Source organism: Camelus dromedarius, chromosome 14 (assembly GCF_036321535.1).
Source record: "Camelus dromedarius isolate mCamDro1 chromosome 14, mCamDro1.pat, whole genome shotgun sequence".
NCBI lineage: Eukaryota > Metazoa > Chordata > Mammalia > Artiodactyla > Camelidae > Camelus > Camelus dromedarius.
The window spans coordinates 31,698,925-31,720,833 of NC_087449.1; the positions used below are offsets into that span (position 1 = coordinate 31,698,925).

Sequence of the window (21,909 nt, forward strand, 5' to 3'; positions counted from 1 at the left end):
CACTCAGTACCTTGTAATAACCTATAATGGAAAAGAATCTGAAAAAGAATATATTTATTTATGTACATAACGGAACCACTTTGCTGTACACCTGAAACTAACATAACATTGTAAATCAACTGTACTTCAAAACAAAAAAAGCCAAGACACTGTTGAATGACACAGGAAATTGTCCTAACCAGGAAGGGCCTGCACAGGTCCCTGGGGGTCAGAAGTGCCTACCATGACTGGCCAGGCAGCCTTGGCAGATCCCACGCCCAGCTTGAGGATGAGGACCCAGGCTTCCGGGGGATAGGAGAGCTGCAGGAAGCTCCCAGTAGGGGTGGGGGTCAGACGGCCCTTCGTGCCCCACTCTGTGACCATCAATGTCAGGTGAACACGCACTCTGCCTGCCTCCAGGGCTTCATTTCATGGATCAAGATGCTGAATTTGACAGGCCTCCCATGGGTGACCACCCACAGTCCAGCTAGACTCAGCAACTTCTCATCTCCCAGGCCCCTGAAAGGCTCAAGACGCCTCACAAAGGAAATGACTTCTTGGAACAGAAGGCAGAATCACTAGAAACCAGCTCAGGTATCAGGGGAACAGGGCATTCTAGGCACAAGGGAAGAACTCACTGGGGCAGGAATAGACATATTTTGCATTTGCACAGACCCAGAACATCGTGGGTGCTCAGTACACAAGAGTTAAACTGAACCTGGGAGCCGTCTCCCACGGAGTCCCACATTTGTCTGCTCTGTTCAGCATTTGGCCAAGGGGTTGAATGAAGACACACACAAGGTTGTAACATGGAAACATAAAACCAAGCAGATGAAAATGAACAAGAGTCAGGCAGTCAGCCTGCATTTAAGTTTTTCTGTTGTTGTCACTTTGTTCTAAGCTATGTTTGTGCTGGGGTGGCTCTAGCTTAATGGTTGTTTATACAAAAATGGTCTCATGGCTTCATCTCTCCACAAGCTCAACAGTGACAACTCCTGCTGCATCCAAACAGGGCCCTGTGGCTGCTGAAGGCCTCTCTGGAAGTGAGGGGTAGGGACGTGTTTAGGGCAGGAGTGATTTGGTGGCAGAGAGGAGACAGCCTCCAGCAGGGATAGGGCAGGCAGTGTGAAGCCCAGCCCTGTATGGGGGGAGGAGGGGACAGAGGGGACAGGAAGTGCCACAGGTCAGACAACCAGGCAGCACGAGGGACAGCAAGGGGCCCAGGTTATGTTTGGCCTGGGTGATAGGACTCTGGGTGCAAATATGAGAGCTGGCTGGGTCAGAGGCCAGGAGGGTAGGGTCCTGGTAAGGATTAAAACCAAGACCACACAGGAGTGGAAGGCTGGGAAGAAGCCAATCCTGGTTGGGGATCCACAACAATCTTTTTTAATCTTTTCGTTTGTTTGGGGGGGGTAGGTAATTAGGTTTATTTACGTATTTATTTATTTAATGGAGGTGCTGGGGACTGAACCCAGGACCTCATGCATGCTAGGCATGCGCTCTACCACTGAGCTATACTCTCCCCACCCCAACATCAATCTTTTTTAAAACTCCCATTTCTTCCTCCAAGGTGCTGGGAATACAGCATCGAATAAAACACAGACCCTTCTTCTTATGAACAGACAATAAAGGAACAAGATTGTGTTAGAGTGAAAAGTGCAGTAAGAAGAAATACAGCGGATGAGATAGAGATAAGGTGGTGGACAGGAAGGAGCTACTTTAGGTTGGGTAATCAAGGAGGCTCACGGCCAAGATCTGAATGAATGACAAGCTGCGGTTGGGCAAGGCTCTGAGAGCACAGGGTTCAAGTCAGGATAGCAGAGGGTTCAAAGATCTCAAGGACGGATGGGGACAAGCTTGGCTGCCAGAAGAACAGCAGGGTGGCCAGAGTAGCCGGAGCAGTGTCAAGGAGAAGGGAGCAGACAGGTCCCAGGTCACCCAAGGCCTTAGGTCCCAGTGGAGTCTGGATTTTACTCCAAGTGTGATGGGAAGAACAGGAGGCTGTGAGTGGGGAGGGAAGTGATCTGACCTGCATTTTAGGATCACTCTGCTGTCATATGGGTGCAGATTTCAGGATGAGAGAGAAGAAGCAGGGAGACTACTCAGTGGGCTACTGCAGTCCCAAGAGAGATGATGGACCCAGGTGGATTCGGCAGGTGGATTCAGCATGACTTGCTGATGGATTCCATGTGTGAGACAGAGAAAGGAGGACCCAGGCTTTGGACCAATGGCTGGTAGATGGTAGTGATGGTTACTGGGTTGGGGAGACCGGGGAGAAATAAGTAGAGGTCAAATCAAGAATTTTTGAGGTCTTATAAAAAAATTAAAGAGATGTCAAGGAGATGAATGTTCAAGTTTGGAGCTCCCTGGAGAAGAGCCTGCACCTGGGGACATGAGAGTACACAGGAAATTAAGTTCCACATGTCTCTGCAACCTGCGGTTGGTCAAACACGGCTGCCAAATCTTTGCTACTCCTCCCTAGACCCCAGGTCGGGTTTAATCTCCTCCTCACGCATCTGGGTCCGTCTTCGAGATATATCGATTGGTGATTTCCGAGACCAGGTCACAAGAAGCCCAGCAGCCTCCACCCAGTTCTGTGGGAGCCCTTGCTGCGGCAGAGCCCACTGCCAGATGGGAAGTCGGACCACTCTGAGACCCTCACACGAAAAAGGCCCATATGGCTGCTCAGAATGATAGTCCCAGCTAGTCTCAACTTTTGGGCTATTCCCACCAAGGGGGCCAGATACCAGTGAAGCCATCGTGGACTCCCTAGTCCAGCACATCCGCCAGCTGAACACTGCCAAATAACCTCCATCAACACCCCATAAAGCAGAACAGTCACCTGGCCAAGCCCTGCTCGAATTCCTGACCCACAGAATCTCAAGATATTCATAAAATGGCTTCTGTTTTAAGCCACTAAGTTTGGGTATAGTTTGTCACACAGTCATAGTAACAGAACAGACATCATCCAAGGAGAGAGGGAAGACAGCTAAAGAGGTCAGTTGGAGGAGAAGCCTGCAAGGGAGCCTGGGAAGGCGCCTTGGGCAAGGTGGGAGGAGCATCAGGAGAGGGTGGATCTCCAGGAGGAGGGGTGCCAGGGGCAGAGAAGCTCTAGGGCGGCAAAGGCAGAGAGAAGAGCTCATTCAAGGGGATCAGAGAAAGGATGGGAGGAAAGAAGTGGAAGCAGGGACCACAGAAAACTCTTTCAGAGTCTTGGGGGAAACAGGGAACAAAGAAACAACGGAGTATCTGGGAGGGGGCAGGAGGACAAGGGAGGGGTTTTGTTTGCCCAGAGGTGAGGAGATGTTAGAGCTCATTTGTCTGCTAATGGGACAGCGCCAGTAGGAGAGGCGTTCCCCGAGCCTAAGGGCTGCCTATAGCACAGGGGCCGCCCAAGAATTGCCCTCCCAGAAGCGCTAAATTCCCTTTTCAGAAACCCATGGCTGCCATTTCCTGCGCACCTACTGTGTGCCAGACCTAGTCCTTGGGAGGTCCTTTAATTCTCAAGTCCACCCTGAAGTAGAAGCCCTCATTTTACAGTGGAGGACAAGGAAACTTAGGGAACACGGAAAGATTCACCCGAAGGCAGGTGGCCAGTAAAAGGCAGAGCAGAGACCGGTCATGGGTTCTTCTGACTCCAGAGCCTGGCAGGGGTGCTGCATGGGGGACCACAGCCCTGGAGATCAGATCACCCAGCCCACAGGACTTCTGAGACAGAGCCTGGCACTTGGGAGACCCTCCATCGATTGCCTCCAGGCTCTCCTGCCTTCCAGATGGCATGGAGAAAGAGATGGAGGGGGAGTGGTCCCTGACCAGTCCATCCCACCTGGGCAGTGGGGATCGCAACACTCCTTCCCCCCTCCCCTGCCCCGTCATCATCCCCTGCCACCATGGCCTCTCCAGAGGGCTTAGCAGGCTCGGAAGTCCTTCCCAGTCTCTCCTGTTTGCCTGGCTGAGAACCAGTTTGAGCAGGGATGAGACATACCTTCTCTTAGTCTGGCTGCCTGGAAATTCTACTTTTATTTTCAAAAGCAAGGGCAGGCAGGTGGGAACCAGGTAAACTCAGTCCCAGGAGGCCCTCAGGGTTGGGGTGGACGAAGCAGTGCTGTGCTTACCCCTTCCCTTGCCCCAAAGTCCTTTAATCTCTGGGCCCCTTCCTCTCTCCAGGCTGCCTGTCCCACGTGCCCCACTGCTCTCAAAGCCTGTAGGCAGGCCATTCAGTCTCTGCATAAGTGCCATCATGGCACTAACCTGCTTGGTACAAAGCAGGCTCAAGTGATGGGGACCATTATTACCTCCGTGTCCATATCTTACAGGTGAGGAAACTAAGCCTAAAAGGGTAGCCTCTAGCCACTAGCCCAAACCCACCAGAGCCATCCGACTCCAGACCACCACCCCTCACACAGCTGGGGGGTTGGGGGCAGCATCCTCGGAGAAGGAGAGGAGCTGGGTCTCCCCACACCCTCCCTAAGGGATCAAATGGAAATTGAGACCCACCTGGTTCAGCTCAGCCCTGGAGTGTGCCGGAAACCTGAGGCTGCTTTAGGAAGACTGGAGGGCCACTCCCCTTCCTGGGCTCTGACCAGATTCCAGGCCTGAGAGCAGAGCCACACCTGGCCAGGCCACACCCACAGGGTGGAGCACAGCCTGTTCTAGAGGTCACAAGTAGGATGAGGCCAAGGAGTGGAGGGGCAGGGGCTCAGCACCGCCACCCAGCAGCGAGCATCCGGTCCCGAATGATGGGCCTCTCGGGGCCACAGCAGAGGTGGTACCAACCAGCCTGAAGCTTCCCTGGACTTTTGAACAAGATAAAGTACATACAAGCGCTTTCTAGATTGTAAAGTGGGTGTGCATATGAGAAGATAGAGAAACTCTTTGAGGCCAGGGGCCAGGTCCCATGTCTCTCTAGAGTCCCAGGGCCTCACTATAATTTTATTCCCAGTTCTATTGCGATATGGTTGACAAATAAAAGTTGCATTATTTAGGTTGCAAAACGTGATGGTTCTTTTGGGGTAGGTAGCTAGGTTTATTTGTTTTTTCAGTGGAGGTACTGGGGATTGAACCCAGGACCTTGTGCATGCTAAGCATGCGCTCTTCCGCTGAGCTATACCCCCTGTGTGTTTTGATATATATATACATTGTGAAATGCTTACCACACTCAAGCTCACCAACACATCCATCAACTTACAGTTACCCTTTTTTTGGAGGGAGTGGTGAGGCTTGAGAGCCATATCTTAGTAAATTTCCAGTACATAAGATGTTATTATTAACTATAGTCACCATGCTAGACATTAGGTCTCCAGAACTTGTTCATTTTATAAATGAAAGCTTGTACCCACTTGACCATCTCCCCACCCCCCACCTTCCCACCATACTTTTTTGAGCACCCACTATGTTCCAGGCCTATATATACATTACTTAATGACTTTGTATTCATAATATCATTTAACCCTCACAAGGTTTTGGTGCAACTATCCCTCTTGCACAGAAAAGGGAACTGAGGCCAAGGCGCTCGGAAGGACTCACCCGAGGGCAGGCTGCTCGGGATGGTGCAGCTGGGATTTTGCTTTTCTCGCTACCAAAACCCTTTCTACTCACTCACTAGGCTTCCTCTCCAAGAGAGATGCTTAACACTTCATGTCTGCTGACATTACCTAACTCATGTCTGACTTGTTAAGAGCAGGTTATTACTACTGAAGAAGCCCCAGGCAGGATATACATATTACATGGGCATGGGGGCCAGAGAGGGATTCCTTGAGGGGTCACTGCCAAATTCTCTCCCTGTTCCTTGTGGAAAGGGCTTTTTCCCACATCTCACACACAGATGCCTCCACCTGGCCCATGCTTCCTAACCTGGAAAAGTTTTCAAGGCAGAGCCAACCCAGCACCTCCTCCTGTTCTGTAGACTGTGAGGAAGACCTCTGGGCTTCCCTCTGTCACGGCCTGGCCACACTGTGCAGTCTTTGTCGTTTTGTACCTTTCTCTGTCTCCCCATCAGCCTGGGGGCACCTGAGGACAGGTCCAGTCTGACTCATCCCTATGTCCCTAAAACGCCGGGCTCTGGTCCTTTCCCACAGCCTTGATGTCACCTCCTGCCCACAGGTAGGCTGCTTCTGAGAATGGCAGGAGCATGCAGGCCTGCAGCCAGGGAGCTGGCAGAGGACCTAGTGGGCAGCACCATCTGTCCCTGGAGCCATAGGACGGAGCAGGCACAAGGCAGAGGTGTCAGTTCCTCGGTTCAGCCAGGGCAGCCCAGGACAAGGAGAAGTGCCACAACACCAGGGCCCCAGCCCAGCTGCAGCTTACAGTCAGATAAGACTTCGAATTCTCTAACTAGCACAAAGTGACTCAACGCCAGAGCCTTGGTTTTCTTAGCTGTACAGCTAGATGAATACCGGCAGCCTTGCAAAGCTAGTGGGAAGTTTAAATATGCCTCACACTTAGTAGGTGCTCAACAAGAAGCTAGCTTTTACCACCTCATCCCACCAACTGACCCTGTCATTGACCCACTGAGGAAACTGAAGTCCAGGTGAGATGAAGAAAAAGAAACAATATTTACTGTAGTCAATTATGTGCCAAGTTCTACATTCCTCCAAAGTCTTTAATCTTGCCAAAAATCTAGCAAGATCTGCAGGAACAGATCTAGTTCACAGATGAGGAAACTGAGGTCTACAGGGGTGGTGAGTTAGTGTCTCTAAGGCAGTTTCCTATACTCTGACCACTGCCCAGCAGAGTGGGTGAGCAGCCGTCCAGACACACCAGGATGCCAGCGTGGTCCCACCTAGACCAGGCACAGGTGAAAGGCAGTGATGTGGCCTCCCTTAGACCCTGGTGCACATGAGGTGGAGGAAGGTGGTCGGTGCTGAATCTGCAGTGCAGTGTGTGAAGGCTGGGGAGGCTGGGATGGGGTGAGTTCAGGTGTGAGAGCGAGGCCACTTTCTGAGTTGCCAAGACACGGGCTGGAAAAGGGATCCCAACCTAGCAGGTAGGGGTTCTGAGTCTCTCGCCAGTGGTACAAGCCCAGGCATATCCTCTCATTTCTCTGTGCCTTGTCAGCAGCTCCCTCCCTATTGTGAGGGGTGGATGGGAAGGCTGTAGGGACCTTCAGGGCAGTGGCCATACAGAGGAGAGGAACTGTGATGATGTGTTTCCCCGGGTTGCTGAGCTCCGTGTGCAGGGACTGAGCACCCTGGCACCAAGCCTGAAGGCCGCCATCTGAGCAGGTGAGGAACAATCCCATTTGTCCCTTAGAAGCATCCCTCCAGCAGAGGGTTGGTGGGAGCAGGGTGGACATGGGATGAGGAAGCGGGGAGGGGAAGGTGCTCCGGGCCAGGGAAGGATGATGAGGTCTGGGCTGAGTGGTGGTCATGCAGATGGAGGGAGGGTGGAAAAGAGATGTCTTTATTTGCCTCTACCCCTTTTAAAAGGCTTTTCCCAAACATGTCTTTAGAGGACACTCACTCTACATCAGCACGTCTACCAGTCTGTCCTGAACCCTCTCCATTCATAAGATCAAAGGTCCCCACCAGGAACCACTGAGCACTGAGTCTATGTGGTACCTCAGCATCTAATCGCAGCTCCAAAGTCCCAGTTAAAAGGTTCCAGGGAAACGTTCTCTGCGAGGTCACTTAGTCCTGCATGTGTTCTCCCAAAGAGGTTACTGTCCCCGAGAACCCTGGCTTCACCTTGTCACACTCTCTCATTTGCACATACACCCCTAGCCTGTGACATCTGGCAGCCCTGTGGCCTTTGAGCACCAAAATCTGAGAGTTAAACACCATAGAGTCCCAGAGCTGTGCCGTCCGGTGGAAACCGGCACAGAACTCCATAGGGAGAGACACACACCCCTAGAATAGAATTCCAGACAATTCCACTACACACAGCCAGCCCTCCAGAGAGCGAGCGGCCCCTGGGGCTTGTTTGGGGCTTGTTGTTTATAATAAACCAGCCCAGGAGTTCTGCAATTTCTCCTTGCATAGAGAGCTACAAAATAGCCCTTGGAAAATGAGACAGAAGATGCAGAACTTCTGACTTAAAATGGAAACTTCGATTCTCTTTCGGGATCCCCAGCCTCCAGTCCCCTCCCCTCCCCTTTGCCTCCACCCGTCCCCAGCCCACCCTCCATACCCTTCGCAGGTGATTTCCGACATTCTGGATCATTGCTGCCGAGCCCCCGCTAGCTGGTCGCACACTCCTTGAAGAGACACTGGTCACCTGAGCGACGACCCGGCTCTGGCTCCAAATGAAGCCGGTCGGCCTCTCCTCCTGCTCCTCCTCCCCAGCCCCCGCCCCTCCTGAGCCCAGCCGTTATCACCAAGTCCGGCCTTCCCTCAGACTGCCCGCGGCCCCCTCCCACTAGAGCCCCCGCACAGAACCTCCGGTGCCCGCCAGCCCACCGGGTGCAGAGGAAGGAGGGAGGCTTTCAGCTGGGCCACCGCCACGTCAGAGGGCCCTGCGCCCGCCCACTGGGCACTAGCTCGACACTCGCTTCGCCTCCAGCCACAGCCAAACTTGGCCACCTCCACTTCCAGCCCCTGACATCATCCTCATGGGATTTCTGGCTCTGGGCTCGCTCCCGGGGCCAGGAGGCTCCAGATCCCCAGCCTCAGCCAGTGAGACGGGCAAAACAGGCACCAGGGTTCCATCTGTCCGTAAGGGTCAGGCCAGAAAGTGGCAGGAGGCCAGGGAGCTGCCAGCAGCCTCCAGAGAGATACCAGACCCACCTGCTAGGACTCTTCACCCTTGGGAGTGCTGCCCGCCTGCCACGCGCCCCACCTCTCCAGGCTGCCAGAATCCAGCAGCTACTGGCCAGGGCCAGGGCACACCCCCTCACTTCCTTAAAATAGGCAGTGTGACTTTTCTAAAAGTTGCACCTGTCAAATTCCACCCATTGACTCCACAGAGTTCAGCCTCCTGGGCACTTACCCCAGCCCCTCTGTAGCCACCACTGACTAAACGACCACCAGGATTTCCCCTTCTCCCTCTCACTTCTGCAAGAGGCTTCGTGAAGTGGCCTTGACACTCACATTGGACTTCTCATGACAGGGCAATAAAATCAAGTGCTTGGTGGTTAAGGGAAGAAGTGGGAGGGGGAGCAGAATCCAGGCAGAGGAGGCGGGAAGGACAAGTGGTCGGGAACAATAATGAGCTCCTCACAATAACCCAGCACCTACTGTGTGCCAGGCCTCACCATCTCCTCATTCCAACTCACCTGACAGATGCTTGGGGAGGGTAGGTGAGGTGCCCCAGGTGGCACAGCTATTGAGTGCAGAGTTGTGCTGGAACAGATGTCAGCCCAGTTCTGAGGCTCTGACCTTTCCTCTGCCCCACACTACCTCTAGTTCACTCATCACATTGCTAATAACATCTCTCCCTGGGCCTAAGACACCTGAGTTCTGGGCCTGATTCTTTCACTAATGTGCTGTGTGACTTTGGGTAAGTTCCCTCCTTTCTCTGGGCCTCCCTGTTCTAGGTGTCAAGGACTCACATTCATCACTATAAGCTCAGGCCTTCATTTCGAGGAGTTTATGGTCTGTTGGCAGTTCATTGTCTACAAATAAAAAATTAAAGTCACAACTTAAAGATGGCAAGATGGTCCAAGGATGGCATTGAGGGTTGGGGCAATCTGGGAGGCTTCCTGGAGGAGGTAGTGTTAGAGCTGGACTGAAGACTGAACGAGTTTGGATAGGCTAAGAAGAGAGGTGAGGTAGGAGGCCTAATGGGAACAAAACAGGATGCAGTCCTAGGAAGTGCACAGATCCTCTTCTTGCAGGAGAAAGCTAGGAATATCGTGGAGTACCTTGAATGCTGGGCAACTGGGTTTTTAGACATCAAGAGCCTCTGAGGTTGAAGAACATGCTTGACATGATAAAAGTCATGTGAGGTGAAGAGGACAGGTATCATGAGACTTTTCTGGATGGGCAAGGAAACCAGCCCAGAGAGGGAACAGCTTATCTCACTGAATCCCCAATCGCACTAGGTAAGGCAGGCAGTCAGAACAATTTCAGGGTCCTCACAATGCAGATGACAGATGGAAACACAGAGAGCTTCTGGTCCCCAACCATTCCCTCTCTCCAGAGATGTCTGGACTCAGACTCTCTGGACTCAGTTCAGTCCCCCCATCCTATCAATGGACACATTGAGGCCCAGGGATGAAAAGTGAGCCAACCAAAATCATATATCGAGGAAGCTGTCTAGAATGACCACCCCGACCTCAAGTCTAGAGCCCTGTCCATTCTGCCTGCCCCCACAACAAGGCATAAAACATGAAAGACTTCAGTTAGACTTATAAGAGGACTTCCAGCAAGGCTGAATCAATATACTAACAGGAACCAGGTTTTTCTGCAGAGACCCCTCCAGCCCACAAAGGTCTCCCTGCCCTATGCTACTTATTACATAACAGACTCTTGCATCTCTTTAGCAGCTCTGTTCAGTCTGTTACTCCAATGAATAGTGTCTGTCTCCCCTTTTCAACTCACCTGGGAGCCCCCTTACAGCTGAGACCACATCTTACTCATCTCTGTGCCTCTCCCAGCAGCCCCCAGACCAGGGCCCTAAATGCAGAAGGCATGAAACAACTGATAAATCATAGTCCTGGAAAGGCGAGTAAGGTTTTAAGTAATAGCTAGATCAACAGTTCTCATACTTCACCCTGCATCAGAATCACCCAGGGTGCTTATGAAAATATAGATTTCCGGCTCCATCTCCAGCAGAGCTGTGGTAGAGCCCACGAATTTGCATGTCTAACAAGATCCCAAGTGATGCTGTTGCCGCTGGTCCAGGGACCACACTTTGAGAACCAGTGAGCTAGTCAGTCCTCCGATTTTGAACTGGACAGAATGAGGCCCAGAGCTTTTAAAGGCAGCACTTGATGGTAAATACTATCATCATTATAATCACCGTCGTCATCATCATTGTCATTTTAGCCCTTCATTATAGCCCTCCTCACATGCCCAGCCCTGTGCAAGCACTTCTGGTTTGTTGCCATCTCTGGGCCTCACCCTAAGAAGAAAGTACTATGATGATTATTCCCCTGCAGAGGAAAGAACAGAGGCAAAGCATCATTTGTCCAAAGTCACACAGTTGATACGTTAGCAGCAGGACTTGTACCCTGATACAGGTCCGGAGCCCACAAGTTCAACCACCACTCTACACAACCTGCTTACAGCTTATATTGACCAAGGAATTCTCTAGAGGTTCCCAAATCCAGTGGACTTCTTCCTGGCGAGGGATGAGCTTGTGATGGCTTCGAACGGTCCATGGAGGAAACTTGCCTCATTTAAGCCCCATGAACCCAGAGTACTTTCTCCCACAAACACTTCTTTTTCCACATTACATCTTTCATCTGGACCCACCAATGGGGCCTTCCTGGCTGGAGGACAAATATCTCTATTAATTTTTCAGGTCCATGTCCCAGCTCTACCACCGAAGTCAGCAACAAAACACAATGAAACAACCTCCACTCCTATTCCACAGTGATACTGGGCTGTCACTGTCAGGCATGGGTCTGCTCCCCCATCAGACTGGAAACTCACATAGGCAGGGACCTCATCTGTATTACTGAGTCCTCAGCACGGGATCTGCCCAGAGCAAGGGTTTAGTGACCAAGTGATGAGCGAATGAATGAATGAATGAATGAACGAATGAAAGAATGAATGGGTGGAGGGGCAAAGAGGGAATGAATGAGTGAATAAATAGCCAAACTCCCAGGAATTCCCTCTGCTGGACCTTTTAGCCTTCCCAGGTAGGACAACAGACTCTAGGCGAGAGGCAACCTCTGACATCATGCACTCAAACTCCTACTTTCCTCCCTGTCCTAGAGGAAACCCTCCCGGGGCCAGAACCCACAGCTCTCCCCACTCCACACACATGCCTAGTATCCCAGCCTCCACGCACACACCTCCAAGACTGAAAATCTCACTCCATCTAAGACTGCCTATAAAATTAAAGAGCTCTCATATCCACAAGGATATTTCCATTACCTCATGACCAAGGTTCTGAGTCACCCAGAGTAAGGCTGCTCCCCTGTCCTGTGACAGCTGGCAGAGATGTGGGAGCACATGGCCTGTCCTCTGCTGGCCCTGGTCTCCTTGTCCAGATGTATTTCTTTTAATCCTCTCAAGCCATGAACAGAGCATCCCACTGTTCCCTTACATATTTGAGCTTTCCTTTGTTCCTAGTGTTCCATCCACCCTGATGCCCTCTAATAACTCAACATCTAAGCCCTCCCATTGAAGCCGGGCTCAAATGGCACCACCTCCAGGAAGTCTTCTGGGCCCCTCATAAGTGGAAATGACATCCTCCTCCTCTGTACCCTCACTTCCCACACATAAACACAGAGCCACACTTCACAGCCCTTTGTCTCTTTTGATTTGTGCTCATTTCTCCTTCTTGACCTTGAACAAGCTGGCAGAAAGGAAAGTACTGATTCATCAGAGTATCCTGCCTCCCTCCCACCAAATACTCAAGTTCTTGAACATAGTAGATGCTCAGTAAGTGTCTAGAGAACGAGGGAGTGAGTAACTGAATGGAAAAGAACAAGGGAACGCACGAGTGAATGAAGTAATGAAAGAATGTCATCGTGGTCTCCTGTTCTCCAAGCTAAGACTCCCAGTTCCTTCTGGGGGTCCCCTGGGCTTGGTATGGCACAATAAAGGAAGTTGTAGGATAAACAGGGACAGGGCAGGAGAGAAGAACAAAGGAAGAGGGTAGTGATACCAGCAGGAGAGGAAGTGGACGTGACTTCATCATTGCTCCAAGGCCAGGCCCCCCCTTAGAACCACAGCGCATTATGGAGAAGCTGGGCAAGCTGAGCAGTGAGGAGCCCATTCAGTGGTCCAGAGGGGAGAAGACACAATGTGGTGGTGATGGAGAGGAGGGAATGCCTACAAGTCATGAAGGCCCGATTCAGGACACATGAGCAGCCTGTCCAGCCAGCCCTGAATTCCAAGCAGCTCAAACATGCTCTGGGTCCACCTTTCCCACTGTCTCCTTGCGTAGCAGCTGGACCCCCTTCCTTGGCCCAGCTGCTGGGGCTCTGGACCCAGCCTGACTTCCAGGATTGGGCCCTTGCCAGGGAGTTGCTCACCCACCCTACCCCAGGCCCAGGTGAGTCAGTATTGGCTGCATCCTCTGGACTCAAAGTCTTGTGCCCCTAGGCGCTGCCCAGGGCCAGCCTCCTTGATTCTAGTGAGAGGCCTGCCTACCCCAGCTCAAGTCTCAGGATGCTTTATGCCCCAGCCTAGCAGAGAAAGCACCACCTGGCTTATCTGAAGCGTGGTCCTGGGGTAGAGGCAGCTCTGCTTCTGGAGGCTGCTGGGGGAGGAGGAGCCAGCCGCTGGAGGATCCTAGGGAACGTGGCTCTTCTGAGACAGGGAGGTGGGGGAGGGGCTGCGGGCGGCAGAGGTCTTACCCAAGTGGTGGGACACTCTAGATCCAACAGCCTGCGGGCCAAGGCCCGGGAGCCTTCTGGGGACACTGGGGAAGCGGTCCGTGGGGAGAGGCTCAGCAGCGGGCATCCAGAGCAGAGCCTGGCGGGGGGAGGCTGTAGGAGGCCAGAGGAAGGTGCAGGAAGCCGGCGGAGGCGCAGGGAGGAGCAGCCCGGGCCAGTTCCCTCCCCTCCCCTCCCGGCGCGTGTGGGGCGGCCCTGGGCGCCTCCGGGGCTGCAGAGCGGGCAGATCACCAAAGGCCAGAGCACCTGGACTGGCGCCAGGCACTCCGCCTCCTGAGGCGTCAATCCCATCAATCCCGGGGCGCTCTGCAGAGGCGAAAACGCTGGTGGCCCGGCCTGGCGGGGTTGAGGTGGAGCCGGACAGCAGCCAGAGTGCAAAAGACACCTCCCCGTTATTGCTAAACCAGCCCCTCACAGTCTTAAAAAGTAATACCTTATTGAGCGCCTACTATGTGCTAAACAAGGAGATGGGTTTTGGGACGAGGTTCTAAGCAGGACAGGCGGTCCTTACGCTTACTGGTACCGATAGAAAAACAATTAAAATGGACCCCCCAAAATTAAAATGAACAAAAAACTAAATTAAATTGAAAATTAAATGATTAAATTTAAATGATTGCTTTAAAATAAAATTAAATTTAAAAATTAAAATAAACCAAAAAATGGACAAAAAATTTTAAATGGACAAAACGGTATTGATAGAAAAAATTAAAATGAATTGTCATTCAGAAGAGAACAAAGAAAATAAACACCAGTGTCTCTTCACCCAGAGAGAAGCACTGTTCATATTTTTGGCATGTGCTTCCAGCCAGACTAGAGCTGAAAGATGTAAACATGCTGACCTGAGAGAGAGGCACTGTCCCCCCAACCACGTGTAAGCATACATGTTCTGTCATATGACACAGCGTGATATGTAATATATGACATATGATATGATCAGAGACATGAAGGAGCCGCCTAAAAGAATCTCCATCAGTGTTCATGTTTGGAATACAGGCTCATCTGGCAGACTTGGAAGGGGCCTGACAGAGCATGCTGGTGGTCCCTGAAAAACAACTATCACGGGAAGAGGAATTTGGCAGTAAGAGTACGTTCCACACGAAGACCAGCGTGTGGGATGGGTCAGTCATTCCAGACACCTCCCAGAGGCTGCTAGTTGAACTCACCCTGCCCCAGACCCTCTGAACAGACAGTTACCATGCGAGTTCACCACACGTGGAGCCCAAGCAGCCCTCCTGTGGAGACCTCTGGCTGGGTAACAAGATGGGGGGCCTCCCTCGGCACTCTGCTCTCAGAGCACCCCAAGTGTGAGAATCAGGGCGGGAATGCTGGGCCTCTCACGCACAGGGCTTTGGCAGCAGCCAGGGCAATAACACGGGACTGTCTCTGGCTCAGCTAGCAGCAGTAACTCAGGAGCCTCAGCTTAGCAGAGGCCCCAGGTGTCAGCAACAGAAAATGATATCTGACACTGCTTTCCGAGTGCAGTGAGACACATTTGGGAACACCCAGAAATATGTGGGACAGGTAGACTTCGCAGGGAAGAGGAATTCCCACACAGGCAGGATGGCTCTGGGCTGGCATAAACCATGGCTTAATTTTAATGTGACACTATTTGTAATCAGTGAATCCTGGAGACATTCAGGTTATCTTAAAAAAAAAAAAAAAGACCATATTGGATATAGTGTGTTGTAATCTGCTTTTCACCCCTCTTAACAATTACTTTTTCCCATAATTTTTACTACTGCATAGCATTTCTCTCCTTATGGATCTACTCAAATTTATTTAACAAATTTCTTTTTGTTTGCTTTTGTAGCTTTATTGAGATATCATTATGTACAATAAAGTGCACATATTTAAAGTATACAACATGATGAGTTTGGTCATGCATATAATACATATACACATTCATGAAAACATCACCACAATCAAGGTAATGAACCTAGTCATCATTCCCCAAGTTTCCTGCTGGCCCTTTATAATCTCTCCCTCTGTCTCACGCTGCCGCTGCCCCTTCCCCCACATCCCCTGGCACACAGTAATCCACCTCTGTCATTCTAGATTAGTTCGCATGAATGGAATCATACAGTATGTACTTTTTCTTGTCTGGCTTCATTCATTCAGCATAAATATTTTCCAGTTCATATATACCGTTGCACGCATCAGTAATTTGTTCCTTTTTATTGCGGAGTAGAATGTCATCTTATGGATGTACCACAATTTGATTATTCATTTACTTATCGATGGATCTTGAGGTGTCTCTAGGTCCTGGCTGTTATACAAATAAAGCTGGTAGAAACAAGGAGGGTAAGATGTAGTTCAAGTGGTAGAGCGTATGCTTGGCATCCACGGGGTCCTGGGTTCAATCCCCAGTATCTCCTCTAAAAATAAATAAACAAACCTAATTACCTCCCTTGACCAAAAAAAAAAAAAAAAGTTAACAACAGCAACAACAAAAATAAGTTTACAATAAATAAATAACAATAAAATAAAGAAAACACAAAAAGGAATTTCAAAAAGCTGGTATGAATATTCATGTTCAAATATACGCGTGTTCAAATATACCTTCACTTCTCTTAGGTAAATACTAGGAGCAGAATGGCCAGGTTACATGATAGATGTAGGTTTAGCATTTTTAAAACTGTCAGAATGTTTCCAAAATGGTAGTATCATTTCCCATTCCCATGAGTAGGGCATGAGAATTCCAGTTCCTCCACATCTTCACCAGCATTGATTTGGTCAGTCAGCTTAATCTCAGTCATTTCAGTGGATTCATAGTGGTATATCATTGTGGGCTCGATTTATATTTTCCTGTTCATTGTTGTCATTAAGCATCTTTTTGTATCCTTATTTGCCATGATCTGTGTATCTTCTTTGGTAAAATGTCTATTCAAATCTTTCCTTGTTTTTAAAAAACTGGATTGTTTGTCTTTTTTTTTTTTTTTTGGATTGTTTGCCTTATTATTGAATTATAAGAGCTCTTTGTATATCCAAAAGAAATGAAAACAGGCTCTCCAAGAGATATTTGTACACCCATGTTCACAGCAGGATTATTTACAACTGACAAAATGTGGAAGCAACCCAAATGTCCATCAACTGATGAATAGACAAACAAAATGTGCTATATACATAAAATGGAATATTAATCGGCCTTAAAAAGGGAAGTAATTGGGATACATGCTACACCATGGCTGAACTTTGAAGACATTATGCTAAGTGAAATAAATCAGTCACAAAAAGACGAACACTGTATGATTCCACTATATGAGGCGTCTAGTGTAGTCAAATCCATAGGAACAGAAAGTAGAGTAGTGATTGCCAAGGGCTGGGAGAGGGGAAATCAGGAGCTGTTGTAATGGGTACAGTGTTTCTGTTTTATAAGAAGAAACAGTTCTGGAGATTCGTTGCACAACAATGTGAATATTAACACTACCAAACTGTACATTTAAAATGGTGAAGTTGGTAAATTTTGTTATACATTTTACCACAATTAAAAATTTTTTTTATTGAAAGAGTTCTTTACATGTCTCAATACAGTCAGTGGCTCCATGTCTGCAAATTCTGCCTCCGCAGATTCAATCAACCACAGATTAAAAATATTAGGAAAAGAAGAAATTCCAGAAGTTTCCAAAAAGCGAAACCTGAAGTTGCTGCGTGCTGCCGACTATTTACATAGCATTTATATTGTTTTAGGTATTCTAAGTAACCTAGAGATGATTTACGGTATACAGGAGGATGTGCCTAGGTTATATGCAAACACTATGCCATTTAACATAAGAGACTTGAGCATCTGCAGATTTTGTTATCTGCGGGGATCCAGGAACCAATCCCCCAAGGATACTGAGGAAGACTAATATTGTCCATTGCCTTTTATATTGGTTATTGCTAAAATTTCATATTTGCTGATTATGAAAATATTCATATATTCTAGCTTCTTCACTGTTGTGGGTTTGCACCTTTTTATTTCCTTTACTGTCATTTTTATAGACTCTTGTTAATGAGAGCATTTTTTAAATGGATAAAAATGGGCAGTCCACCATCTCAAACCCAGAGTTAGTAATAATACTATTAAAACAGCCTAAGGTATGTTTTTGTTGTCTTTAAAAAATGGCATGCCACTGTTGTTTCCCTTTGAGCTTGCAGCCAACAGAAAGTCCTAGAACTATCCTTATCTGAATCCCTGTTAATCTCTGCATTCTGTTTATGCAGTTGATAGCTGGGCACAAGCCGTAGGACTTTACTTTCATTTCATCACGTTGGATTTGTCTGGGTTCTAGTCCAGGAACCTGTTTGTCGTTGATTAACCTGTTTGTTTTTATTAACTCTCAGATGCGCACAACTGGATTAATGGTAATACTTGGCTGAAGACACCAGGGCTATCTTTTATACTTATTAATTATTCATTTATTCTTCACTTGTTCATCCATTTATTTTTCAATTAATAGACTAGTTTTTGAGCAGTATCAGGTTTACAAAAAATGGAGCAAAAATTTCCATGTGCTGCCTCCGACTGTACCTCCCTCAATTTTTTCCCCTTTATTAACAACTTGCATTAGCAGGGCAAGTTAATGAGATAATACTGATACATTATTGCTAACTAAATTCCATAGTTTACATTAGGGGTCACTCTTGGTATTGTACATTCTATACAAAAGAATAATGACATATATCCATCATTATAATATCATACAGAGTATTTTTCACTGCCCTAAAAATCCCCTGTGCTCTGCCTAGTCATCTCCCTACCCACCAGATGCCAGAAACCACTGTTTTTCGATTTTCTCCATAGTTTTGCCTTTTCTAAAATGTCACATTGTTGGAATCATACAGTATGTAGCTTTTTCAGATTGGCTTCTTTCACTTAGTGCTATGCATTTAAAGTCTCCTCCATGTCTTTCCATGGCTTGATAGCTCATTTCTTTTTAGTGCTAAATAACATCCCATTGCCTGAATGTACCAGTTTATTTATGCATTCACCTACTGAAGGGCATCTTGGTTGCTTCCAAGTTTTGGCAATTATGAATAAAGCTGCTTAAACATCCATGTGCAGGTTTTTGTATGAACATAAGTTTTCAACTCCTTTAATAAATACCAAGGAGCATGACTGCTGCATCATACAGTAAGAGTATGTTTAGTTTTGTAAGAAACCAAACTCTTCCACAGTGGCTGTACCATTTGCATTCCCACCAGCAATGGATGAGAGTTCCTGTTTCTCCACATCCTCACCAATATTTGGTTTTGTTAGTGTTTTGGATTTTGGCCATTCTAATAGGTGTGCTGTGGTATCTTGTTGTTTTAATTTGCACTTCCCTGATGACGTATGATGTGGAGCATCTTTTCGTATGCTTATTTGCCATCTGTATATCTTCTTTGATGAGGTGGTATGGTCTTTGTCCCATTTTTTAATCAGGTTGGTTTTTTTTGTTGTTGAATTTTAAGAGTTCTTTGTAATTTTGGATAAGACCTTTATCAGATGTGTCTTTGCAAATATTTGCTCCCAGTCTGCAGCTTGTCTTCTAATTCTTATCAATTTATTTTTAATAATATAATGAAGACCTGTGAAACCACTACCCAAATTTTAGAGCACTAGTGATAACTTTCCTGTACCTATACCATCCTCCCCATCCCATGTCCCTCCCCACCTCAGGGAATCACTATCCTGAATTTTGTATTTATCGTTTCCTTGCTCAGAGGAGGAGGTTTGTTATTTTGCATGGTTTTGCCCCTGTTCATGACTCCTGATACAAGTATATACCTAGGAGTGGGTCTATACCTAGTATAATTTTGAGGTATACAGTATGAAAATGTCTAATATTACAAAATAATAATAACTTATTTTTCAAAGTGGCTGTATCAATTTGTACAATGTGTAAGCAGTCCTATGAGCCACATGCACTCTAGTTTTCAGGCTTCTGATTTTGGCCAAAGGTTGCAAAATGATATTTCATTGTTGTCTTGACTTTTGTTTCCACGATTACTGTTAAGTTGAGCATCTCTTCAGATGTTTATTGGCCATACATGTTTCCTCCTCTAAGAAATAACTGGTCGTGTATTTTTTTTCCCATTTTTGCACTGGGCATGTTTTCCTTTCTTATCAATTTTGCATGTTCTTGATACTTATCTTTTAGCAACTCTATGCATTGAAAATACTTTCTTGTGTTTGTAGTATTTTACTTTCTTTAAGATTTCTTTTGAGAAAAGGGAGTTCTGGGTTTTAATATAGTCAAATACATCAGTGTTTTACAGCTAGTGCTTTTGAGGTCTTTTTAAATAACTATCTCAAAGTGAGAACAATGTTCATTTACGTTCTCTTCTTAAAGTCTCAAAGTGTTGCTTTGGACATTTAAGCACTTTAACCCATTTGAAGTAGACTTTTTCTGGTAAGAAGTTGGGTATGAATTCAACTTCATTTTTCCATATCTACAACTAAGTTGTCCACTTCCATTTATTGAATAGCCCCTCTTTTCCCCCTGGGGAAACTGAGGCCAGAGAGATTCAGCAACTTGCCCAAGATAAAGAAGCTAGTGTCAAAGCCAGATTCAAAGCCAGGCAGTCTGGCTCTGGAGACTTCCATAGTTTGAACCACCCTGGTATACTGCCTTTTGCTTCTGTCATTCAAATTAAATACAGGGTTCTGTGCAGGATCTCAGTTCTATTTCACTGGTCAATTTGTCCATTCCTGAGCCAGCCCACACTGTTTTTTTGGTTGTTGTTTGTTTGTTTGTTTGTTTGTTTAACAGGCTTTGTTCACTTTATTTTTTGCATATAAAACTAAGTGGTGGCCACAGCTGGAGCCTGGATCCTCTGCACAGAAACTCTGGTGTGGGTCTTCACGAGATGGTCAGTGAATTCCTGATAGGGAGACTTGGTGAACACAGTCTCTTTCCAAATATCGGGGGTGAGATAGCTGTAGGTCTTGGAGATGGCATCAAAGGTGGCCTTGGCAAAGTTACCCAGGGTGGCGGTGCAGCCCCTGGCAGAAGTGTAGCAGTCATCAATACCAGCCATCATCAGCAGCTTCTTGGGCACCAGGGCTGAAACAATGCCAGTGCCCCTGCGGGCAGGGATGAGGCGTGCCAGCACAGAACCACAGCGGCCAGTCACCTTGCAAGGAACGGTGTGGGGCTTGCCGATATTGTTCTCCCAACAGCCTCACCACACAGGGACGATGGAGAGCTTGGCCAGGATGATGGCCCCCCGGATGGCTGTGGCCACCCCCTTGGAGCACTTAACACCCAACCAACATGTCCATTGGAATCACCAATGGCGACAAATGCCTTGAACCGGGTCCGCTGGCCAGCACGGGTCTGCTTTTGCACAGGCATAATCTTCAAAGCCTAGTCCTTCAGGGATGGCCACAAGAAAAAGTCAATGATCTCAGATTCCTTGAAGGGCAGGGAGAAGAGATAGATCTCCTCCAGAGGCTTGATCTTCATGTCCTTCACCAAGCGGCCCAGCTTGGTGACGGGGAGCCACTCTTTGTCCTCTGCCTTGCGTCTGTGAGCTCCACGGGCACAGCCACAGCCTCGACTCCGGATGCCGCTGCCGAAGCCTCCGCGGAAGCCACCATGGCCTCCCGTCCCAGGACCCCCCGGGGCCTCCAGGGCCTCTGGGCCCTCCCGCAGCACCGGCATTACCCGCCATTCGGTGTTCTCTCAGAAAAGAAGCCAGCCCACACTGTTTTAACTATTAGGGCTTTATAATAAATACTGATATCTGGTCTACCACCAAGGGCAAGTCCACACGTCTTATTCTTCGTCAGAAAGGGTGAGGCTATTTGGGGGATTTTTATTCTTATACATATATATCAGAATCAATATGTCAAATTCCATAGATATCCCTGTTGGAATATTAGATTGGAGTTGCATCAAATATATTTATATATTAACATGATTTAGGGACAATTGATACCCTTATGAATGTTAGGTTTTGCATTTAAGTCTTCAGTGTTCCTTGGTTAAGTATTAAAATCTTTTTCATGCTAGTCTTACACATCTTTTGTTTCTTAGACACGTTATCCCTTAGATACATCTTTTGCTGCTAGGGTCTTTCTTATTACATTTTCTTATCCTGGGGTCCATGGTCACTAAGGCTGGGCTCCAGGAGCTCTGTGAACCTTATGAAACTGTATATGCATTTTGTGGAAGTAGATAACTTTCATCGGACTCCCCAGTAACTACTGCCAACAGTACTAAATGTTTCTCATGTGCCAGGCACTCCCCTGGGCACTTTACAAGTCCCTCAACCACCCTGGGAAATAGATGCAGTTATTCTCCCATTTTATGGATGAGGACACTAATTTTCAGAGAGGTTAAGTACTTTGCCTGAAGTCACACAGCTAAGAAATTAACAGCCAGCATTCAAACCTAGGCTGTATGGCCCCAAAGCTATCCACTGAACCTCTGTAATCTGTAACCTCCAAAGAGGTTGAGGACTTCTGCTCCAGGCCAAGGCACTTGGTCTCTCTAGGCTCCTATTTGTTCATC

The 21,909-nt window shown here is 48.0% G+C and overlaps 1 protein-coding gene and 1 pseudogene across 6 annotated transcripts in view; both read right to left on the reverse strand.

Annotated features, from left to right (window-relative positions):
* Positions 1-8,355, reverse strand: part of ACOT11 (acyl-CoA thioesterase 11) — a 67,593-nt gene extending 59,238 nt beyond the window's left edge. For 5 of the 6 annotated variants that reach the window (XM_064493551.1, XM_064493550.1, XM_064493552.1 and 2 more), the window contains exon 1: positions 8,107-8,355. In XM_064493551.1, the coding sequence (XP_064349621.1) occupies positions 8,107-8,139 (33 nt within the window). In that variant the 5' untranslated portion in view covers positions 8,140-8,355. The remainder of the gene's footprint in view (positions 1-8,106) is intronic. The other variant, XM_064493547.1, reaches the window with a different exon arrangement.
* Positions 8,356-20,166: 11,811 nt separating this feature from the next.
* Positions 20,167-21,067, reverse strand: LOC105092833 (small ribosomal subunit protein uS5-like; annotated as a pseudogene).
* Between the last annotated feature and the right edge of the window lie 842 nt (positions 21,068-21,909).